General features: G+C 44.5%; 1 protein-coding gene across 14 annotated transcripts in view; it reads left to right on the forward strand.

Moving 5' to 3' along the window:
- LOC124036285 (FERM domain-containing protein 4A-like) overlaps nt 1-25,887 on the forward strand; it is a 249,560-nt gene that overhangs the window by 166,562 nt on the left and 57,111 nt on the right. For all 14 annotated transcript variants that reach the window (XM_046350727.1, XM_046350735.1, XM_046350708.1 and 11 more), the window contains exons 3-4: nt 9,480-9,574; nt 12,588-12,680. In XM_046350727.1, the coding sequence (XP_046206683.1) occupies nt 9,480-9,574; nt 12,588-12,680 (188 nt within the window). The remainder of the gene's footprint in view (nt 1-9,479; nt 9,575-12,587; nt 12,681-25,887) is intronic.

Genomic DNA, 25,887 nt, shown 5'->3' on the forward strand with positions numbered 1-25,887 from the left:
CTCTGTCTGACTTCTCCTCTCCGACTCTCATTACATCAGTTAGTGTGCTGGCATGGTCTTGGCCTGCAGCCTTCAATGATGCGTCATAGCCTCTGTCACAATGACTTCACATGTTCAGTGGCTGAAAGTCATTGTGACAGAGGCTATGATTAGTTGATTAGTTGAATCAGCTGTTTTACTCCTCTTAGATGAAGCAAAGGCTTGCACCCACACTGGCTCTCGCAGAGTAAGATAGTCTTTGTTGTTAACAAAGAGTTAGACCCCACCTTGATATTGTGGTACAGTTCCCTACTTATTCCTGTGACTCTGCAGTGGGAGTGTAGATCGGATAGAGAGAGAATGCGCACCTGCACTGTCAGCAACACTTACACATCTGTCACTCTCAGATGACCCACCTCACCCCCATCAGTCACTCTCAGATGACCCCCCCACCTCCATCTGTCACTCTCAGATGACCCCCCCCCCTCCTCACCTCCATCTGTCACTGTCAGACAACTCCCCCTCACCTCCATCTGTCACTCTCAGATGACCCCCCACCTCCATCTGTCACTCTCAGATGACCCCCCCACCTCCATCTGTCACTCTCAGATGTCCCCTCACCTCCATTTGTCACTCTCAGATGACTTCCCCTTCACCTCCATCTGTCACTGTCAGACAACTCCCCCTCACCTCCATCTGTCACTGTCAGATGACTCCCCCCTCACCTCCATCTGTCACTCTCAGATGACTCCCCCTTCACCTCCATCTGTCACTGTCAGACAACTCCCCCTCACCTCCATCTGTCACTGTCAGACAACTCCCCCTTCACCTCCATCTGTCACTGTCAGATGACTCCCCCCTCACCTCCATCTGTCACTGTCAGATGATCCCCCCCCTCACCTCCATCTGTCACTCTCAGATGACTCCCCCTTCACCTCCATCTGTCACTGTCAGACAACTCCCCCCTCACCTCCATCTGTCACTGTCAGACAACTCCCCCTTCACCTCCATCTGTCACTGTCAGATGACTCCCCCCTCACCTCCATCTGTCACTGTCAGATGACTCCCCCCTCAACTCCATCTGTCCCTCTGAGATGACTCCCCGTCACCTCCATCTTCCACTGTCAGATGACTCCCCCTCACCTCCATCTGTCACTCTCAGATGACTCCCCGTCACCTCCATCTTCCACTGTCAGATGACTCCCCCTCACCTCCATCTGTCACTGTCAGATGACTCCCGTCACCTCCATCTTCCACTGTCAGATGACTCCCCCTCACCTCCATCTGTCACTCTCAGATGACTCCCCGTCACCTCCATCTTCCACTGTCAGATGACTCCCCCTCACCTCCATCTGTCACTCTCAGATGACTCCCCCTCACCTCCATCTGTCACTGTCAGATGACTCCCCTCACCTCCATCTTCCACTGTCAGATGACTCCCCCCTCACCTCCATCTGTCACTCTCAGATGACCCCCACCTCCATCTGTCACTCTCAGATGACCCCCTCCTCATCTCCATCTGTCACTGTCAGATGACTCCCCCTCACCTCCATCTGTCACTCTCAGATGACCCCCTCACCTCCATCTGTCATTCTCAGATGACCCCCCCCACCTCCATCTGTCACTCTCAGATGACCCCCTCACCTCCATTTGTCACTGTCAGATGACTTCCCTTCACCTCCATCTGTCACTGTCAGACAACTCCCCCTCACCTCCATCTGTCACTGTCAGATGACTCCCCCCTCACCTCCATCTGTCACTCTCAGATGACTCCCCCTTCACCTCCATCTGTCACTGTCAGACAACTCCCCCTCACCTCCATCTGTCACTGTCAGACAACTCCCCCTTCACCTCCATCTGTCACTGTCAGATGACTCCCCCCTCACCTCCATCTGTCACTGTCAGATGACCCCCCCTCACCTCCATCTGTCACTCTCAGATGACTCCCCCTTCACCTCCATCTGTCACTGTCAGACAACTCCCCCTCACCTCCATCTGTCACTGTCAGACAACTCCCCCTTCACCTCCATCTGTCACTGTCAGATGACTCCCCCCTCACCTCCATCTGTCACTGTCAGATGACTCCCCCCTCAACTCCATCTGTCCCTCTGAGATGACTCCCCGTCACCTCCATCTTCCACTGTCAGATGACTCCCCCCACCTCCATCTGTCACTCTCAGATGACTCCCCGTCATCTCCATCTTCCACTGTCAGATGACTCCCCCTCACCTCCATCTGTCACTGTCAGATGACTCCCCGTCACCTCCATCTTCCACTGTCAGATGACTCCCCCTCACCTCCATCTGTCACTCTCAGATGACTCCCTGTCACCTCCATCTTCCACTGTCAGATGACTCCCCCTCACCTCCATCTGTCACTCTCAGATGACTCCCCCTCACCTCCATCTGTCACCTGTCAGATGACTCCCCTCATCTCCATCTGTCATTCTCAGATGACTCCCCCTCACCTCCATCTGTCACTGTCAGATGACTCCCCCTCACCTACATCTGTCACTCTCAGATGACTCCCCGTCACCTCCATCTTCCACTGTCAGATGACTCCCCCTCACCTCCATCGGTCACTCTCAGATGACTCCCCCTCACCTCCATCTGTCACTCTCAGATGACTCCCCCTCACCTCCATCTGTCACTCTCAGATGACTCCCCGTCACCTCCATCTGTCACTCTCAGATGACTCCCCGTCACCTCCATCTTCCACTCTCAGATGACTCCCCCTCACCTCCATCTGTCACTCTCAGATGACTCCCCGTCACCTCCATCTTCCACTGTCAGATGACTCCCCCTCACCTCCATCTGTCACTGTCAGATGACTCCCGCTCACCTCCATCTTCCACTGTCAGATGACTCCCCCTCACCTCCATCTGTCACTCTCAGATGACCCCCCACCTCCATCTGTCACTCTCAGATGACCCCCCCCTCCTCATCTCCATCTGTCACTGTCAGACAACTCCCCCTCACCTCCATCTGTCACTCTCAGATGACCCCCCCACCTCCATCTGTCACTCTCAGATGACCCCCACCTCCATCTGTCACTCTCAGATGACCCCCTCACCTCCATTTGTCACTCTCAGATGACTTCCCCTTCACCTCCATCTGTCACTGTCAGACAACTCCCCCTCACCTCCATCTGTCACTGTCAGATGACTCCCCCCTCACCTCCATCTGTCACTCTCAGATGACTCCCCCTTCACCTCCATCTGTCACTGTCAGACAACTCCCCCCTCACCTCCATCTGTCACTGTCAGACAACTCCCCCTTCACCTCCATCTGTCACTGTCAGATGACTCCCCCCTCACCTCCATCTGTCACTGTCAGATGACCCCCCCTCACCTCCATCTGTCACTCTCAGATGACTCCCCCTTCACCTCCATCTGTCACTGTCAGACAACTCCCCCCTCACCTCCATCTGTCACTGTCAGACAACTCCCCCTTCACCTCCATCTGTCACTGTCAGATGACCCCCCCTCACCTCCATCTGTCACTGTCAGATGACTCCCCCCTCAACTCCATCTGTCCCTCTGAGATGACTCCCCGTCACCTCCATCTTCCACTGTCAGATGACTCCCCCCACCTCCATCTGTCACTCTCAGATGACTCCCCGTCACCTCCATCTTCCACTGTCAGATGACTCCCCCTCACCTCCATCTGTCACTGTCAGATGACTCCCGTCACCTCCATCTTCCACTGTCAGATGACTCCCCCCTCACCTCCATCTGTCACTCTCAGATGACTCCCCGTCACCTCCATCTTCCACTGTCAGATGACTCCCCCTCACCTCCATCTGTCACTCTCAGATGACTCCCCCTCACCTCCATCTGTCACTGTCAGATGACTCCCCCTCACCTACATCTGTCACTCTCAGATGACTCCCCGTCACCTCCATCTTCCACTGTCAGATGACTCCCCCCTCACCTATATCAGTCACTGTCAAATGACTCCCCCTCACCTCCATCTGTCATTCTCAGATGACTCCCCCCTCACCTCCATCTGTCACTGTCAGATGACTCCCCCCTCACCTCCATCTGTCACTGTCAGATGACCCCCCTCACCTCCATCTGTCACTCTCAGATGACTCCCCCTTCACCTCCATCTGTCACTGTCAGACAACTCCCCCCTCACCTCCATCTGTCACTGTCAGACAACTCCCCCTTCACCTCCATCTGTCACTGTCAGATGACCCCCCCCTCACCTCCATCTGTCACTGTCAGATGACTCCCCCCCCTCAACTCCATCTGTCCCTCTGAGATGACTCCCCGTCACCTCCATCTTCCACTGTCAGATGACTCCCCCCCTCACCTCCATCTGTCACTCTCAGATGACTCCCCGTCACCTCCATCTTCCACTGTCAGATGACTCCCCCTCACCTCCATCTGTCACTGTCAGATGACTCCCCGTCACCTCCATCTTCCACTGTCAGATGACTCCCCCTCACCTCCATCTGTCACTCTCAGATGACTCCCCGTCACCTCCATCTTCCACTGTCAGATGACTCCCCCCTCACCTCCATCTGTCACTCTCAGATGACTCCCCCTCACCTCCATCTGTCACTGTCAGATGACTCCCCCTCACCTACATCTGTCACTCTCAGATGACTCCCGTCACCTCCATCTTCCACTGTCAGATGACTCCCCCTCACCTATATCAGTCACTGTCAAATGACTCCCCCTCACCTCCATCTGTCATTCTCAGATGACTCCCCCTCACCTCCATCTGTCACTGTCAGATGACTCCCCCTCACCTCCATCTGTCACTGTCAAATGACTCCCCCTCACTTCCATCTGTCATTCTCAGATGACTCCCCCTCACCTCCATCTGTCACTGTCAGATGACTCCCCCCTCATCTCCATCTGTCACTCTCAGATGACTCCCCCTTCACCTCCATCTGTCACTGTCAGACAACTCCCCCTCACCTCCATCTGTCACTGTCAGACAACTCCCCCTTCACCTCCATCTGTCACTGTCAGATGACTCCCCCCTCACCTCCATCTGTCACTGTCAGATGACCCCCCCTCACCTCCATCTGTCACTCTCAGATGACTCCCCCTTCACCTCCATCTGTCACTGTCAGACAACTCCCCCTCACCTCCATCTGTCACTGTCAGACAACTCCCCCTTCACCTCCATCTGTCACTGTCAGATGACTCCCCCCTCACCTCCATCTGTCACTGTCAGATGACTCCCCCCTCAACTCCATCTGTCCCTCTGAGATGACTCCCCGTCACCTCCATCTTCCACTGTCAGATGACTCCCCCCTCACCTCCATCTGTCACTCTCAGATGACTCCCCGTCACCTCCATCTTCCACTGTCAGATGACTCCCCCTCACCTCCATCTGTCACTGTCAGATGACTCCCCGTCACCTCCATCTTCCACTGTCAGATGACTCCCCCTCACCTCCATCTGTCACTCTCAGATGACTCCCCGTCACCTCCATCTTCCACTGTCAGATGACTCCCCCTCACCTCCATCTGTCACTCTCAGATGACTCCCCCTCACCTCCATCTGTCACCTGTCAGATGACTCCCCCTCACCTCCATCTGTCATTCTCAGATGACTCCCCCTCACCTCCATCTGTCACTGTCAGATGACTCCCCCTCACCTACATCTGTCACTCTCAGATGACTCCCCGTCACCTCCATCTTCCACTGTCAGATGACTCCCCCTCACCTATATCAGTCACTGTCAAATGACTCCCCCTCACCTCCATCTGTCATTCTCAGATGACTCCCCCTCACCTCCATCTGTCACTGTCAGATGACTCCCCCTCACCTCCATCTGTCACTGTCAAATGACTCCCCTCACCTCCATCTGTCATTCTCAGATGACTCCCCCCTCACCTCCATCTGTCACTGTCAGATGACTCCCCCCCTCACCTCCATCTGTCACTCTCAGATGACTCCCCCTTCACCTCCATCTGTCACTGTCAGACAACTCCCCCCTCACCTCCATCTGTCACTGTCAGACAACTCCCCCTTCACCTCCATCTGTCACTGTCAGATGACTCCCCCCCTCACCTCCATCTGTCACTGTCAGATGACCCCCCCTCACCTCCATCTGTCACTCTCAGATGACTCCCCCTTCACCTCCATCTGTCACTGTCAGACAACTCCCCCCTCACCTCCATCTGTCACTGTCAGACAACTCCCCCTTCACCTCCATCTGTCACTGTCAGATGACTCCCCCCTCACCTCCATCTGTCACTGTCAGATGACTCCCCCCTCAACTCCATCTGTCCCTCTGAGATGACTCCCCGTCACCTCCATCTTCCACTGTCAGATGACTCCCCCTCACCTCCATCTGTCACTCTCAGATGACTCCCCGTCACCTCCATCTTCCACTGTCAGATGACTCCCCCTCACCTCCATCTGTCACTGTCAGATGACTCCCCGTCACCTCCATCTTCCACTGTCAGATGACTCCCCCTCACCTCCATCTGTCACTGTCAGATGACTCCCCCTCACCTCCATCTTCCACTGTCAGATGACTCCCCCCTCACCTCCATCTGTCACTCTCAGATGACTCCCCCTCACCTCCATCTGTCACCTGTCAGATGACTCCCCCTCACCTCCATCTGTCATTCTCAGATGACTCCCCCTCACCTCCATCTGTCACTGTCAGATGACTCCCCCTCACCTACATCTGTCACTCTCAGATGACTCCCCGTCACCTCCATCTTCCACTGTCAGATGACTCCCCCTCACCTCCATCTGTCACTCTCAGATGACTCCCCCCTCACCTCCATCTGTCACTCTCAGATGACTCCCCCCTCACCTCCATCTGTCACTCTCAGATGACTCCCCGTCACCTCCATCTTCCACTCTCAGATGACTCCCCCCTCACCTCCATCTGTCACTCTCAGATGACTCCCCGTCACCTCCATCTTCCACTGTCAGATGACTCCCCCTCACCTCCATCTGTCACTGTCAGATGACTCCCGCTCACCTATATCAGTCACTGTCAAATGACTCCCCCTCACCTCCATCTGTCACCTGTCAGATGACTCCCCCTCACCTCCATCTGTCACCTGTCAGATGACTCCCCCTCACCTCCATCTGTCACCTGTCAGATGACTCCCCTCACCTCCATCTGTCACCTGTCAGATGACTCCCCCTCACCTCCATCTGTCACCTGTCAGATGACTCCCCCTCACCTCCATCTGTCATTCTCAGATGACTCCCCCTCACCTCCATCTGTCACTGTCAGATGACTCCCCCTCACCTCCATCTGTCACTCTCAGATGACTCCCCCCTCACCTCCATCTGTCACTGTCAGATGACTCCCCCTCACCTCCATCTGTCACTCTCAGATGACTCCCCTCATCTCCATCTGTCACTGTCAGATGACTCCCCCTCACCTCCATCTGTCACTCTCAGATGACTCCCCTCATCTCCATCTGTCACTGTCAGATGACTCCCCCTCACCTCCATCTGTCACTGTCAGATGACTCCCCCTCACCTCCATCTGTCACTGTCAGATGGCTCCCCCTCACCTCCATCTGTCACTGTCAGATGACTCCCTCTCACCTCCATCTGTCACTCTCAGATGACTCCCCCCCCTCACCTCCATCTGTCACTGTCAGATGGCTCCCCCTCACCTCCATCTGTCACTGTCAGATGACTCCCCTCATCTCCATCTGTCACTGTCAGATGACTCCCCCTCACCTCCATCTGTCACTCTCAGATGACTCCCCCTCACCTCCATCTGTCACTCTCAGATGACTCCCCTCACCTCCATCTGTCACTGTCAGATGACTCCCCCTCACCTCCATCTGTCACTGTCAGATGACTCCCCCTCACCTCCATCTGTCACTGTCAGATGACTCCCCCTCACCTCCATCTGTCACTGTCAGATGACTCCCCCTCACCTCCATCTGTCACTGTCAGATGGCTCCCCCTCACCTCCATCTGTCACTGTCAGATGACTCCCTCTCACCTCCATCTGTCACTCTCAGATGACTCCCCCCTCACCTCCATCTGTCACTGTCAGATGGCTCCCCCTCACCTCCATCTGTCACTGTCAGATGGCTCCCCCCTCACCTCCATCTGTCACTGTCAGATGACTCCCCTCATCTCCATCTGTCACTGTCAGATGACTCCCCCTCACCTCCATCTGTCACTCTCAGATGACTCCCCCTCACCTCCATCTGTCACTCTCAGATGACTCCCCCTCACCTCCATCTGTCACTGTCAGATGACTCCCCCTCACCTCCATCTGTCACTGTCAGATGACTCCCCCTCACCTCCATCTGTCACTGTCAGATGACTCCCCTCACCTCCATCTGTCACTGTCAGATGACTCCCCCTCACCTCCATCTGTCACTCTCAGATGACTCCCCCTCACCTCCATCTGTCACTCTCAGATGACTCCCCTCACCTCCATCTGTCACTCTCAGATGACTCCCCTCACCTCCATCTGTCACTCTCAGATGACTCCCCCTCACCTCCATCTGTCACTCTCAGATGACTCCCCCTCACCTCCATCTGTCACTGTCAGATGACTCCCCCTCACCTCCATCTGTCACTGTCAGATGACTCCCCTCACCCTCCATCTGTCACTGTCAGATGACTCCCCTCATCTCCATCTGTCACTGTCAGATGACTCCCCCTCATCTCCATCTGTCACTGTCAGATGACTCCCCCTCACCTCCATCTGTCACTCTCAGATAACTCCTCACCTCCATCTGTCACTGTCAGATGACTCCCCCTCACCTCCATCTGTCACTCTCAGATAACTCCTCACCTCCATCTGTCACTGTCAGATGACTCCCCTCATCTCCATCTGTCATTCTCAGATGACTCCCCCTCACCTCCATCTGTCACTGTCAGATGACTCCCCCTCACCTCCATCTGTCACTCTCAGATAACTCCTCACCTCCATCTGTCACTGTCAGATGACTCTCCGTCACCTCCATCTGTCACTCTCAGATAACTCCTCACCTCCATCTGTCACTGTCAGATGACTCTCCGTCACCTCCATCTGTCACTGTCAGATGACTCTCTCACCTCCATCTGTCACTGTCAGATGACTCCCTCACCTCCATCTGTCACTCTCAGACAAACCTCCTCCCTCCATCTGTCACTCTCAGACGACCCCCCCACCTCCATCAGTCACTCTCAGATGACTCTCCGTCACCTCCATCTGTCACTGTCAGATGACTCCCTCACCTCCATCTGTCACTCTCAGACGAACCCCCCTCCATCTGTCACTCTCAGACGACCCCCCACCTCCATCAGTCACTCTCAGATGACCCCCCACCTCCATGTGTCACTCTCAGACGACCCCCTCACCTCCATCAGTCACTCTCAGACGACCCCCCACCTCCATCAGTCACTCTCAGACGACCAAGCTATTAGAATACACAGTCACACTCAGATTAACACATAACCTTTACATACACAATCAGAATCACACACACACACTCTGACTCCATACACACGCACACCATATTAATCCTACGTGTGTGTGTGTTTTTTCCCTGCAGCCCAAACTGATGGCCAAGGACCTTTTGGATTTAGTGGCCTCCCACTTCAACCTGAAGGAGAAGGAATACTTTGGCATCTCCTACACCGATGAAACGTAAGTCCCTCTGGTTCACTACCATCACCATGGATGTAGTCCTGGGGATACACTACCATCACCATGGATGTAGTCCTGGTCCTGGGGATACACTACCATCACCATGGATGTAGTCCTGGGGATACACTACCATCACCATGGATGTAGTCCTGGGGATACACTACCATCACCATGGATGTACTCCTGGTCCTGGGGATACACTACCATCACCATGGATGTAGTCCTGGTCCTGGGGATACACTACCATCACCATGGATGTAGTCCTGGTCCTGGGGATACACTACCATCACCATGGATGTAGTCCTGGGGATACACTACCATCACCATGGATGTAGTCCTGGTCCTGGGGATACACTACCATCACCATGGATGTAGTCCTGGTCCTGGGGATACACTACCATCACCATGGATGTAGTCCTGGGGATACACTACCATCACCATGGATGTAGTCCTGGTCCTGGGGATACACTACCATCACCATGGATGTAGTCCTGGTCCTGGGGATACACTACCATCACCATGGATGTAGTCCTGGTCCTGGGGATACACTACCATCACCATGGATGTAGTCCTGGGGATACACTACCATCACCATGGATGTAGTCCTGGTCCTGGGGATACACTACCATCACCATGGATGTAGTCCTGGTCCTGGGGATACACTACCATCACCATGGATGTAGTCCTGGTCCTGGGGATACACTAACATCACCATGGATGTAGTCCTGGTCCTGGGGATACACTACCATCACCATGGATGTAGTCCTGGTCCTGGGGATACACTACCATCACCATGGATGTAGTCCTGATCCTGGGGATACACTACCATCACCATGGATGTAGTCCTGGTCCTGGGGATACACTACCATCACCATGGATGTAGTCCTGGGGATACACTACCATCACCATGGATGTAGTCCTGGTCCTGGGGATACACTACCATCACCATGGATGTAGTCCTGGTCCTGGGGATACACTACCATCACCATGGATGTAGTCCTGGGGATACACTACCATCACCATGGATGTAGTCCTGGTCCTGGGGATACACTACCATCACCATGGATGTAGTCCTGGTCCTGGGGATACACTACCATCACCATGGATGTAGTCCTGGTCCTGGGGATACACTACCATCACCATGGATGTAGTCCTGGGGATACACTACCATCACCATGGATGTAGTCCTGGTCCTGGGGATAGACTACCATCACCATGGATGTATTCCTGGTCCTGGGGATACACTACCATCACCATGGATGTAGTCCTGGTCCTGGGGATACACTACCATCACCATGGATGTAGTCCTGGTCCTGGGGATACACTAACATCACCATGGATGTAGTCCTGGTCCTGGGGATACACTACCATCACCATGGATGTAGTCCTGGTCCTGGGGATACACTACCATCACCATGGATGTAGTCCTGATCCTGGGGATACACTACCATCACCATGGATGTAGTCCTGGTCCTGGGGATACACTACCATCACCATGGATGTAGTCCTGGGGATACACTACCATCACCATGGATGTAGTCCTGGTCCTGGGGATACTACCATCACCATGGATGTAGTCACTGGGGATATACTACCATCACCATGATGAGTCCTGGTCCTGGGGATACACTACCATCACCATGGATGTAGTCCTGGTCCTGGGGATACACTACCATCACCATGGATGTAGTCCTGGTCCTGGGGATACCCTACCATCACCATGGATGTAGTCCTGGGGATACACTACCATCACCATGGATGTAGTCCTGGTCCTGGGGATACACTACCATCACCATGGATGTAGTCCTGGTCCTGGGGATACACTACCATCACCATGGATGTAGTCCTGGTCCTGGGGATACACTACCATCACCATGGATGTAGTCCTGGTCCTGGGGATACACTACCATCACCATGGATGTAGTCCTGGTCCTGGGGATACACTACCATCACCATGGTTGTAGTCCTGGGGATATATGTGATGTGCAGGGTTTTGTTCCAGCCCAGCACTTACACACCTCGAGCGGGGTGTAACTACACCGTACCCTGTTTATCATATACTGAGAAATGTATGTTTAAAATGTAAGGATGACATTTTATGTTATTTTGGGAGTGAGGATGTGAGCCCAGAGGATGACAGATGAAAGTATTATTATAAACTGGATGGTTTGAGCCCTGAATGCTGATTGGATGAAAGCCTTGGTATAACAGACCGTAAACCACAGCTATGACATAACCTTTATTTTTACTGCTCTAATTATGTTGGTAACCAGTTTATAATAGCAATAAGGCACCTCAGGGGTTTTGGTTTATGGCCAATATACCACGGCTATGGGCTGTGTCCAGGCAATCCGCGTTGTGTCGTGCGCAAGAACAGCCCTTAGCCGTGGTATATTGGCCAAAAACCACACCCCCTCGGGCCTTATTGCATTTCAGTTGAATGTATTCTGACCAGGTATCCCTCTTTCCATTTCCTTATTGCTTAAATATAGAACTGTTATTTCCAGTCATACACTCTTGTCCCAGCCTGCTATTCCCTAGAATACTGTTGGTTATTGATTTACGTAGAGGCTGACAGTCTGTGGTATTTTATACCTCTTGATGTATATTATACCATTCCACTGTTTCCGCTCCAGCCAATACCACAAGCCCGTCCTCCCCAATTAAGGTGCTACCAACCTCCTGTGACAAAGACACACCCCAGTTCTGTCTCTCTGTTTCTCTGCCAGTCCCTCAGTTCTATGATGTAGATTGGTTGTTTCTGTGTCCGAGAGCTGAAAGAGCTGCATGTTGCCCATAACACCATGCAGGGTTACCAGGGTGACAAGCTGCCTCTGCAGTTTTCATCCCTGTCAGAGAGAAAGAAAGAGAGAGTATGGGTAGAGTGTGAAGCGCAGGGAGCTAGGCTGTACTATTCATTATTGAATCAGTCAGTTCTGTAGTGTATTGAGTTTGTCTCCTCATTGGTTGGGTGTGCAGTATGCTGACATTCGATTGGTTGTTGTGTCTCCAGGGGTCATTTCAGCTGGCTGCAGTTGGACCGAAGGGTTCTAGAACACGAGTTCCCCAAGAAGTCTGGACCCATCGTACTGTACTTCTGTGTCAGGTACGGTCACATCATAGAAAACCACACACGAGCAGCGCTCCTACATGTACATACAGTACACAGCCTCCAGCAGGAAACACAGACATGCCCCCTAGTCAGACAGATGTCTGCACACTACCTTAACTCTGTGAAGAAGGCAGATAATAACTTCATTATACTGTAAGAGAACACCAGTCATATTTCAGTAATAGTTGTCTAGCTATTTATCATGTATGATGTTCAGTGTGTCTGTGTGTGTCTGTGTGTGTCTGTGTGTGTCTGTGTATGTCTGTGTGTGTCTGTGTGTGTCAGATATATAAGAGGATGTCTCCCTGTAAAGTGGAGCTGCAGCTGTGATCTGACCTGTAGTAGCAGGGTTCTAAATCCACTCCTTTCTCCTGCCAGTCCCTTTGTACTGCTCTGACAATGGCTGCTCTCTTACATAACACACATCCTGAGTGAGTGTCTGTGTGTATGTGTGTATGTATGTGTGTGTGTGTGTGTGTGTGTGTGTGTGTGTGTGTGTGTGTGTGTGTGTGTGTGTGTGTGTGTGTGTGTGTGTGTGTGTGTGTGTGTGTGTGTGTGTGTGTGTGTGTGTGTGTGCGTGCGTGCGTGCGTGCGTGCGTGCGTGTGTGTGCATGTTTGTGTCTACATGAAGTCATTGTAGTTGAAAGAAAAGGTACAGGATCTGAAGATAATGTGTCTGACCTTTCTTTGCACCTGTGGAAACGCTACACACACACAGACACACACACACACACCGTGCTGAATAGTGTTGGTCAGTACTTTAAAGATCCCTATGATGACATATATGCTCTAGGGACTTCCATAGCAATGTACATAGCAACCTGCATTGGAGACACAACGGATGAATGGTTGTTTGTACTGATTGGCATTAACGATAAGTGTCTCCAAAATGGTGTGCGGTAATGACGTCATTTCAACCTACCATAATAGTTTTGATGTGTATGGATATTGTATTGTTGCATGGGGTGTATTGTTCACGTAACAGATCACTATCAAATACATGGCCTTGTGTTCAGGGTAAGCCATCAGTGCGCATACAATAGAATGACTATTGTGATTACTTCTGTTATAGCCAGCCACTAATAACATATCCAGTCACTCCACATTCCCACACACAAATACACACACGCATTGAAATGCTTATTAATACAATGCATTTATACACACCACACACTCACACACACATCCTGATACACAGTTAAACACAGAGACAGACTGATGAAACTGCAATCAGTCTAAATGTCAGAGCTGAATCCATTATCAGACTTCCCTGCCAGAGCATCCCAGTGTGTGTGTGTGAGTGTGAGTGTGTGTTTGTGTGTGTGCTTTCATGCTTGCATGCTTGTGTGCACGGTGCTTGTGCATTGGTTTCACAGCATGTGTGTGCATGTTTTGGAAACAGTAGCTGTAACAACGACCCATCTCTCTATATATAGACTACATTATACTGTTAGTGCTCCCATCTCTCTATATATAGATTACATTATACAGTTACAGTAACTCCCATCTCTCTATATATAGACTACATTATACTGTTAGTGCTCCCATCTATATATAGATTACATTATACTAGTATATAGATATACATTATACTGTTACAGTAGCTCCCATCTCTCTGTATATAGACTACATTATACTGTTACAGTAACTCCCATCTCTGTATATCTGTAACTCCCATCTCTCTGTATATAGACTACATTATATACTCCCATCTCTCTGTATATAGACTTATACTGTTACAGTAACTCCCATCTCTCTGTATATAGACTACATTATAATGTTACAGTAACTCCCATCTCTCTGTATATAGACTACATTATACTGTTACAGTAGCTCCCATCTCTCGGTAGTAGACTCCCATCTCTCTGTATATAGACTACATTATACTGTTACAGTAGCTCCCATCTCTCTGTATATAGACTACATTATACTGTTACAGTAGCTCCCATCTCCCATAGACTCTCTGCTATATAGACTACATTATACTGTTACAGTAACTCCCATCTCTCTGTATATAAACTACATTATACTGTTAGTGCTCCCATCTCTCTGTATATAGACTACATTATACTGTTAGTGCTCCCATCTCTCTATATATAGATTACATTATACAGTTACAGTAACTCCCATCTCTCTATATATAGACTACATTATACTGTTAGTGCTCCCATCTCTCTATATATAGATTACATTATACTGTTACAGTAGCTCCCATCTCTCTGTATATAGACTACATTATACTGTTACAGTAACTCCCATCTCTCTGTATATAGACTACATTATACTGTTACAGTAACTCCCATCTCTCTGTATATAGACTACATTATAATGTTACAGTAACTCCCATCTCTCTATATATAGACTACATTATACTGTTACAGTAGCTCCCATCTCTCTGTATATAGACTACATTATACTGTTACAGTAACTCCCATCTCTCTGTATATAGACTACATTATAATGTTACAGTAACTCCCATCTCTCTGTATATAGACTACATTATACTGTTACAGTAGCTCCCATCTCTCTTTATATAGACTACATTATACTGTTAGTGCTCCCATCTCTCTGTATATAGACTACATTATACTGTTAGTGCTCCCATCTCTCTGTATATAGACTACATTATACTGTTAGTGCTCCCATCTCTCTGTATATAGACTACATTATACTGTTACAGTAGCTCCCATCTCTCTGTATATAGACTACATTATACTGTTAGTGCTCCCATCTCTCTGTATATAGACTACATTATACTGTTACAGTAACTCCCATCTCTCTGTATATAAACTACATTATACTGTTAGTGCTCCCATCTCTCTGTATATAGACTACATTATACTGTTAGTGCTCCCATCTCTCTGTATATAGACTACATTATACTGTTAGTGCTCCCATCTCTCTGTATATAGACTACATTATACTGTTACAGTAGCTCCCATCTCTCTGTATATAGACTACATTATAATGTTACAGTAACTCCCATCTCTCTATATATAGACTACATTATACTGTTACAGTAGCTCCCATCTCTCTGTATATAGACTACATTATACTGTTACAGTAACTCCCATCTCTCTGTATATAGACTACATTATACTGTTACAGTAACTCCCATCTCTCTGTATATAGACTACATTATACTGTTAGTGCTCCCATCTCTCTGTATATAGACTACATTATACTGTTACAGTAACTCCCATCTCTCTGTATATAGACTACATTATACTGTTAGTGCTCCCATCTCTCTTTATATAGACTACAGTATACTGTTACAGTAGCTCCCATATCTCTGTATATAGACTACATTATACTGTTACAGTAACTCCCATCTCTCTATATATAGACTACATTATACTGTTATAGTGCTCCCATCTCTCTGTATATAGACTACATTATACTGTTACAGTAACTCCCATCTCTCTGTATATAGACTGCAGTATACTGTTACAGTAGCTCCCATCTCTCTGTATATAGACTACATTATACTGTTACAGTAACTCCCATCTCTCTATATATAGATTACATTATACTGTTAGTGCTCCCATCTCTCTGTATATAGACTACATTATACTGTTACAGTAACTCCCATCTCTCTGTATATAGACTACATTATACTGTTACAGTAACTCCCATCTCTCTGTATATAGACTACATTATACTGTTAGTGCTCCCATCTCTCTGTATATAGACTACATTATACTGTTAGTGCTCCCATCTCTCTGTATATAGACTACATTATACTGTTAGTGCTCCCATCTCTCTGTATATAGACTACATTATACTGTTAGTGCTCCCATCTCTCTGTATATAGACTACATTATACTGTTAGTGCTCCCATCTCTCTGTATATAGACTACATTATACTGTTAGTGCTCCCATCTCTCTGTATATAGACTACATTATACTGTTAGTGCTCCCATCTCTCTGTATATAGACTACATTATACTGTTACAGTAGCTCCCATCTCTCTGTATATAGACTACATTATACTGTTAGTGCTCCCATCTCTCTGTATATAGACTACATTATACTGTTAGTGCTCCCATCTCTCTGTATATAGACTACATTATACTGTTACAGTAACTCCCATCTCTCTGTATATAGACTACATTATACTGTTACAGTAACTCCCATCTCTCTGTATATAGACTACATTATACTGTTACAGTAACTCCCATCTCTCTGTATATAGACTACATTATACTGTTACAGTAACTCCCATCTCTCTGTATATAGACTACAGTATACTGTTACAGTAGCTCCCATCTCTCTGTATATAGACTACATTATACTGTTAGTGCTCCCATCTCTCTGTATATAGACTACATTATACTGTTACAGTAACTCCCATCTCTCTATATATAGACTACATTATACTGTTACAGTAACTCCCATCTCTCTGTATATAGACTACAGTATACTGTTACAGTAGCTCCCATCTCTCTGTATATAGACTACATTATACTGTTACAGTAACTCCCATCTCTCTATATATAGATTACATTATACTGTTAGTACTGTTACTCCCATCTCTCTGTATATAGACTACATTATACTGTTACAGTAACTCCCATCTCTCTGTATATAGACTACATTATACTGTTACAGTAACTCCCATCTCTCTGTATATAGACTACATTATACTGTTAGTGCTCCCATCTCTCTGTATATAGACTACATTATACTGTTAGTGCTCCCCATCTCTCTGTATATAGACTACATTATACTGTTAGTGCTCCCATCTCTCTATATATAGACTACATTATACAGTTACAGTAACTCCCATCTCTCTGTATATAGACTACATTATACTGTTAGTGCTCCCATCTCTCTGTATATAGACTAAAGTATACTGTTACAGTAGCTCCCATATCTCTGTATATAGACTATATTATTCTGTTAGTGCTCCCATTTCTCTATATATAGACTACATTATACTGTTAGTGCTCCCATCTCTCTGTATATAGACTACATTATACTGTTAGTGCTCCCATCTCTCTATATATAGACTACATTATACTGTTAGTGCTCCCATCTCTCTATATATAGACTACATTATACTGTTAGTGCTCCCATCTCTCTGTATATAGACTACATTATACTGTTAGTGCTCCCATCTCTCTATATATAGACTACATTATACTGTTAGTGCTCCCATCTCTCTGTATATAGACTACATTATACTGTTACAGTAACTCCCATCTCTCTATACATAGACTACATTATACTGTTACAGTAACTCCCATCTCTCTGTATATAGACTACAGTATACTGTTACAGTAACTCCCATCTCTCTGTATATAGACTACATTATACTGTTACAGTAACTCCCATCTCTCTGTATATAGACTACATTATACTGTTAGTGCTCCCATCTCTCTGTATATAGACTACATTATACTGTTAGTGCTCCCATCTCTCTGTATATAGACTACATTATACTGTTAGTGCTCCCATCTCTCTATATATAGACTACATTATACTGTTACAGTAACTCTCATCTCTCTATATATAGACTACATTATACTGTTACAGTAACTCCCATCTCTCTGTATATAGACTACAGTATACTGTTACAGTAGCTCCCATCTCTCTGTATATAGACTACATTATACTGTTACAGTAACTCCCATCTCTCTATATATAGATTACATTATACTGTTAGTGCTCCCATCTCTCTGTATATAGACTACATTATACTGTTACAGTAACTCCCATCTCTCTGTATATAGACTACATTATACTGTTACAGTAACTCCCATCTCTCTGTATATAGACTACATTATACTGTTAGTGCTCCCATCTCTCTGTATATAGACTACATTATACTGTTAGTGCTCCCATCTCTCTGTATATAGACTACATTATACTGTTAGTGCTCCCATCTCTCTATATATAGACTACATTATACAGTTACAGTAACTCCCATCTCTCTGTATATAGACTACATTATACTGTTAGTGCTCCCATCTCTCTGTATATAGACTACAGTATACTGTTACAGTAGCTCCCATCTCTCTGTATATAGACTACATTATTCTGTTAGTGCTCCCATTTCTCTATATATAGACTACATTATACTGTTAGTGCTCCCATCTCTCTGTATATAGACTACATTATACTGTTAGTGCTCCCATCTCTCTATATATAGACTACATTATACTGTTAGTGCTCCCATCTCTCTATATATAGACTACATTATACTGTTAGTGCTCCCATCTCTCTGTATATAGACTACATTATACTGTTAGTGCTCCCATCTCTCTGTATATAGACTACAGTATACTGTTACAGTAGCTCCCATCTCTCTGTATATAGACTACATTATACTGTTACAGTAACTCCCATCTCTCTATATATAGACTACATTATACTGTTAGTGCTCCCATCTCTCTGTATATAGACTACATTATACTGTTACAGTAACTCCCATCTCTCTGTATATAGACTACATTATACTGTTACAGTAACTCCCATCTCTCTGTATATAGACTACATTATACTGTTACAGTAACTCCCATCTCTCTGTATATAGACTACATTATACTGTTAGTGCTCCCATCTCTCTGTATATAGACTACATTATACTGTTAGTGCTCCCATCTCTCTGTATATAGACTACATTATACTGTTAGTGCTCCCATCTCTCTGTATATAGACTACATTATACTGTTAGTGCTCCCATCTCTCTATATATAGACTACATTATACTGTTACAGTAACTCCCATCTCTCTGTATATAGACTACAGTATACTGTTACAGTAGCTCCCATCTCTCTGTATATAGACTACATTATACTGTTACAGTAACTCCCATCTCTCTATATATAGATTACATTATACTGTTAGTGCTCCCATCTCTCTGTATATAGACTACATTATACTGTTACAGTAACTCCCATCTCTCTGTATATAGACTACATTATACTGTTACAGTAACTCCCATCTCTCTGTATATAGACTACATTATACTGTTAGTGCTCCCATCTCTCTGTATATAGACTACATTATACTGTTAGTGCTCCCATCTCTCTGTATATAGACTACATTATACTGTTAGTGCTCCCATCTCTCTGTATATAGACTACATTATACTGTTACAGTAACTCCCATCTCTCTGTATATAGACTACATTATACTGTTAGTGCTCCCATCTCTCTGTATATAGACTACATTATACTGTTACAGTAGCTCCCATATCTCTGTATATAGACTATATTATTCTGTTAGTGCTCCCATTTCTCTATATATAGACTACATTATACTGTTAGTGCTCCCATCTCTCTGTATATAGACTACATTATACAGTAACTCCCATCTCTATATATAGACTACATTATGTTAGTGCTCCCATCTCTCTGTATATAGACTACATTATACTGTTAGTGCTCCCATCTCTCTATATATAGACTACATTATACTGTTAGTGCTCCCATCTCTCTGTATATAGACTACATTATACTGTTAGTGCTCCCATCTCTCTGTATATAGACTACAGTATACTGTTACAGTAGCTCCCATCTCTCTGTATATAGACTACATTATACTGTTACAGTAACTCCCATCTCTCTATATATAGACTACATTATACTGTTAGTGCTCCCATCTCTCTGTATATAGACTACATTATACTGTTACAGTAACTCCCATCTCTCTATACATAGACTACATTATACTGTTACAGTAACTCCCATCTCTCTGTATATAGACTACAGTATACTGTTACAGTAACTCCCATCTCTCTGTATATAGACTACATTATACTGTTACAGTAACTCCCATCTCTCTGTATATAGACTACATTATACTGTTAGTGCTCCCATCTCTCTGTATATAGACTACATTATACTGTTAGTGCTCCCAGTATATAGACTACATTATACTGTTAGTCTCCCATCTCTCTATATATAGACTACATTATACTGTTAGTGCTCCCATCTCTCTGTATATAGACTACATTATACTGTTAGTAACTCCCATCTCTCTGTATATAGACTACATTATACTGTTAGTGCTCCCATCTCTCTGTATATAGACTACATTATACTGTTACAGTAACTCCCATCTCTCTGTATATAGACTACATTATACTGTTAGTGCTCCCATCTCTCTGTATATAGACTACATTATACTGTTACTCCCATCTCTCTGTATATAGACTACATTATACTGTTAGTGCTCCCATCTCTCTGTATATAGACTACATTATACTGCTCCATCTCTCTGTATATAGACTACATTATACTGTTACTCCCATCTCTCTATATATAGACTACATTATACTGTTACAGTAACTCCCATCTCTCTGTATATAGACTACATTATACTGTTCTGTATATAGACTCATTATACTGTTACAGTAGCTCCCATCTCTCTGTATATAGACTACATTATACTGTTACAGTAACTCCCATCTCTCTGTATATAGATTACATTATACTGTTAGTGCTCCCATCTCTCTATATATAGACTACATTATACTGTTACAGTAACTCCCATCTCTCTGTATATAGACTACATTATACTGTTACAGTAACTCCCATCTCTCTGTATATAGACTACATTATACTGTTAGTGCTCCCATCTCTCTGTATATAGACTACATTATACTGTTAGTGCTCCCATCTCTCTGTATATAGACTACATTATACTGTTAGTATATAGACTACATTATACTGTTAGTGCTCCCATCTCTCTATATATAGACTACATTATACTGTTACAGTAACTCTCATCTCTCTGTATATAGACTACATTATACTGTTAGTGCTCCCATCTCTCTGTATATAGACTACAGTATACTGTTACAGTAGCTCCCATCTCTCTGTATATAGACTACATTATTCTGTTAGTGCTCCCATTTCTCTATATATAGACTACATTATACTGTTAGTGCTCCCATCTCTCTGTATATAGACTACATTATACTGTTAGTGCTCCCATCTCTCTATATATAGACTACATTATACTGTTAGTGCTCCCATCTCTCTATATATAGACTACATTATACTGTTAGTGCTCCCATCTCTCTGTATATAGACTACATTATACTGTTAGTGCTCCCATCTCTCTGTATATAGACTACATTATACTGTTACAGTAGCTCCCATCTCTCTGTATATAGACTACATTATACTGTTACAGTAACTCCCATCTCTCTATATATAGACTACATTATACTGTTAGTGCTCCCATCTCTCTGTATATAGACTACATTATACTGTTACAGTAACTCCCATCTCTCTATACATAGACTACATTATACTGTTACAGTAACTCCCATCTCTCTGTATATAGACTACATTATACTGTTACAGTAACTCCCATCTCTCTGTATATAGACTACATTATACTGTTACAGTAACTCCCATCTCTCTGTATATAGACTATACTGTTAGTTATACTGTTAGTGCTCCATTATCTGTTAGTGCTCCCATCTGTCTATATATAGACTACATTATACTGTTAGTGCTCCCATCTCTCTGTATATAGACTACATTATACTGTTAGTGCTCCCATCTCTCTGTATATAGACTACATTATACTGTTAGTGCTCCCATCTCTCTGTATATAGACTACATTATACTGTTACAGTAGCTCCCATCTCTGTATATAGACTACATTATACTGTTACAGTAACTCCCATCTCTCTATATCTACATTATACTGTTAGTGCATTATACTGTTAGTGCTCCCATCTCTCTGTATATAGACTACATTATACTGTTACAGTAACTCCCATCTCTCTGTATATAGACTACATTATACTGTTACAGTAACTCCCATCTCTCTGTATATAGACTCCATCTCTCATTATACTGTTAGTGCTCCCATCTCTCTGTATATAGACTACATTATACTGTTAGTGCTCCCATCTCTCTGTATATAGACTACATTATACTGTTAGTGCTCCCATCTCTCTATATATAGACTACATTATACAGTTACAGTAACTCCCATCTCTCTGTATATAGACTACATTATACTGTTAGTGCTCCCATCTCTCTGTATATAGACTACAGTATACTGTTACAGTAGCTCCCATCTCTCTGTATATAGACTACATTATTCTGTTAGTGCTCCCATCTCTCTATATATAGACTACATTATACTGTTAGTGCTCCCATCTCTCTGTATATAGACTACATTATACTGTTAGTGCTCCCATCTCTCTGTATATAGACTACATTATACTGTTAGTGCTCCCATCTCTCTATATATAGACTACATTATACTGTTAGTGCTCCCATCTCTCTGTATATAGACTACATTATACTGTTAGTGCTCCCATCTCTCTGTATATAGACTACAGTATACTGTTACAGTAGCTCCCATCTCTCTGTATATAGACTACATTATACTGTTACAGTAACTCCCATCTCTCTGTATATAGACTACATTATACTGTTAGTGCTCCCATCTCTCTGTATATAGACTACATTATACTGTTACAGTAACTCCCATCTCTCTATATATAGACTACATTATACTGTTACAGTAACTCCCATCTCTCTGTATATAGACTACAGTATACTGACTACATTATACAGTAACTCCCATCTCTCTGTATATAGACTACATTATACTGTTACAGTAACTCCCATCTCTCTGTATATAGACTACATTATACTGTTAGTGCTCCCATCTCTCTGTATATAGACTACATTATACTGTTAGTGCTCCCATCTCTCTGTATATAGACTACATTATACTGTTAGTGCTCCCATCTCTCTATATATAGACTACATTATACTGTTACAGTGCTCCCATCTCTCTATATATAGACTACATTATACTGTTAGTGCTCCCATCTCTGTATAGACTACATTATACTCCCATCTCTCTGTATATAGACTACATTATACTGTTACAGTAGCTCCCATCTCTCTGTATATAGACTACATTATACTGTTACAGTAACTCCCATCTCTCTATATATAGATTACATTATACTGTTAGTGCTCCCATCTCTCTGTATATAGACTACATTATACTGTTACAGTAACTCCCATCTCTCTGTATATAGACTACATTATACTGTTACAGTAACTCCCATCTCTCTGTATATAGACTACATTATACTGTTAGTGCTCCCATCTCTCTGTATATAGACTACATTATACTGTTACAGTAGCTCCCATCTCTCTGTATATAGACTACATTATACTGTTAGTGCTCCCATCTCTCTATATATAGACTACATTATACTGTTACAGTAACTCTCATCTCTCTGTATATAGACTACATTATACTGTTAGTGCTCCCATCTCTCTGTATATAGACTACATTATACTGTTACAGTAACTCCCATCTCTCTATACATAGACTACATTATACTGTTACAGTAACTCCCATCTCTCTGTATATAGACTACAGTATACTGTTACAGTAACTCCCATCTCTCTGTATATAGACTACATTATACTGTTACAGTAACTCCCATCTCTCTGTATATAGACTACATTATACTGTTAGTGCTCCCATCTCTCTGTATATAGACTACATTATACTGTTAGTGCTCCCATCTCTCTGTATATAGACTACATTATACTGTTAGTGCTCCCATCTCTCTATATATAGACTACATTATACTGTTACAGTAACTCCCATCTCTCTGTATATAGACTACATTATACTGTTAGTGCTCCCATCTCTCTATATATAGACTACATTATACTGTTAGTGCTCCCATCTCTCTGTATATAGACTACATTATACTGTTAGTGCTCCCATCTCTCTGTATATAGACTATATTGTACTGTTACAGTAACTCCCATCTCTCTGTATATAGACTACATTATACTGTTAGTGCTCCCATCTCTCTGTATATAGACTGCATTATACTGTTAGTGCTCCCATCTCTCTGTATATAGACTACATTATACTGTTAGTGCTCCCATCTCTCTATATATAGACTACATTATACTGTTACAGTAACTCCCATCTCTCTGTATATAGACTACATTATACTGTTAGTGCTCCCATCTCTCTGTATATAGACTACATTATACTGTTACAGTAACTCCCATCTCTCTGTATATAGATTACATTATACTGTTAGTGCTCCCATCTCTATATATATAGACTACATTATACTGTTAGTGCTCCCATCTCTCTATATATAGACTACATTATACTGTTAGTGCTCCCATCTCTCTATATATAGACTACATTATACTGTTAGTGCTCCCATCTCTCTGTATATAGACTACATTATACTGTTAGTGCTCCCATCTCTCTGTATATAGACTACATTATACTGTTAGTGCTCCCATCTCTCTGTATATAGACTACATTATACTGTTACAGTAACACCCATCTCTCTGTATATAGACTACATTATACTGTTAGTGCTCCCATCTCTCTATATATAGATTACATTATACTGTTACAGTAACTCCCATCTGTCTGTTTATAGACTACATTATACTGTTAGTGCTCCCATCTCTCTGTATATAGACTACATTATACTGTTACAGTAACTCCCATCTCTCTGTATATAGACTACATTATACTGTTAGTGCTCCCATCTCTCTGTATATAGACTACATTATACTGTTAGTGCTCCCATCTCTCTGTATATAGACTACATTATACTGTTACAGTAACTCCCATCTCTCTGTATATAGACTACATTATACTGTTAGTGCTCCCATCTCTCTGTATATAGACTACATTATACTGTTACAGTAACTCCCATCTCTCTGTATATAGATTACATTATACTGTTAGTGCTCCCATCTCTATATATATAGACTACATTATACTGTTAGTGCTCCCATCTCTCTATATATAGACTACAGTATACTGTTACAGTAGCTCCCATCTCTCTGTATATAGACTACATTATACTGTTACAGTAACTCCCATCTCTCTATATATAGACTACATTATACTGTTACAGTAACTCCCATCTCTCTGTATATAGACTACATTATACTGTTAGTGCTCCCATCTCTCTGTATATAGACTACATTATACTGTTACAGTAACTCCCATCTCTCTGTATATAGATTACATTATACTGTTAGTGCTCCCATCTCTCTATATATAGACTACATTATACTGTTAGTGCTCCCATCTCTCTATATATAGACTACATTATACTGTTAGTGCTCCCATCTCTCTATATATAGACTACATTATACTGTTAGTGCTCCCATCTCTCTATATATAGACTACATTATACTGTTAGTGC

Source organism: Oncorhynchus gorbuscha, linkage group LG01 (assembly GCF_021184085.1).
Source record: "Oncorhynchus gorbuscha isolate QuinsamMale2020 ecotype Even-year linkage group LG01, OgorEven_v1.0, whole genome shotgun sequence".
NCBI classification, from domain to species: domain Eukaryota; kingdom Metazoa; phylum Chordata; class Actinopteri; order Salmoniformes; family Salmonidae; genus Oncorhynchus; species Oncorhynchus gorbuscha.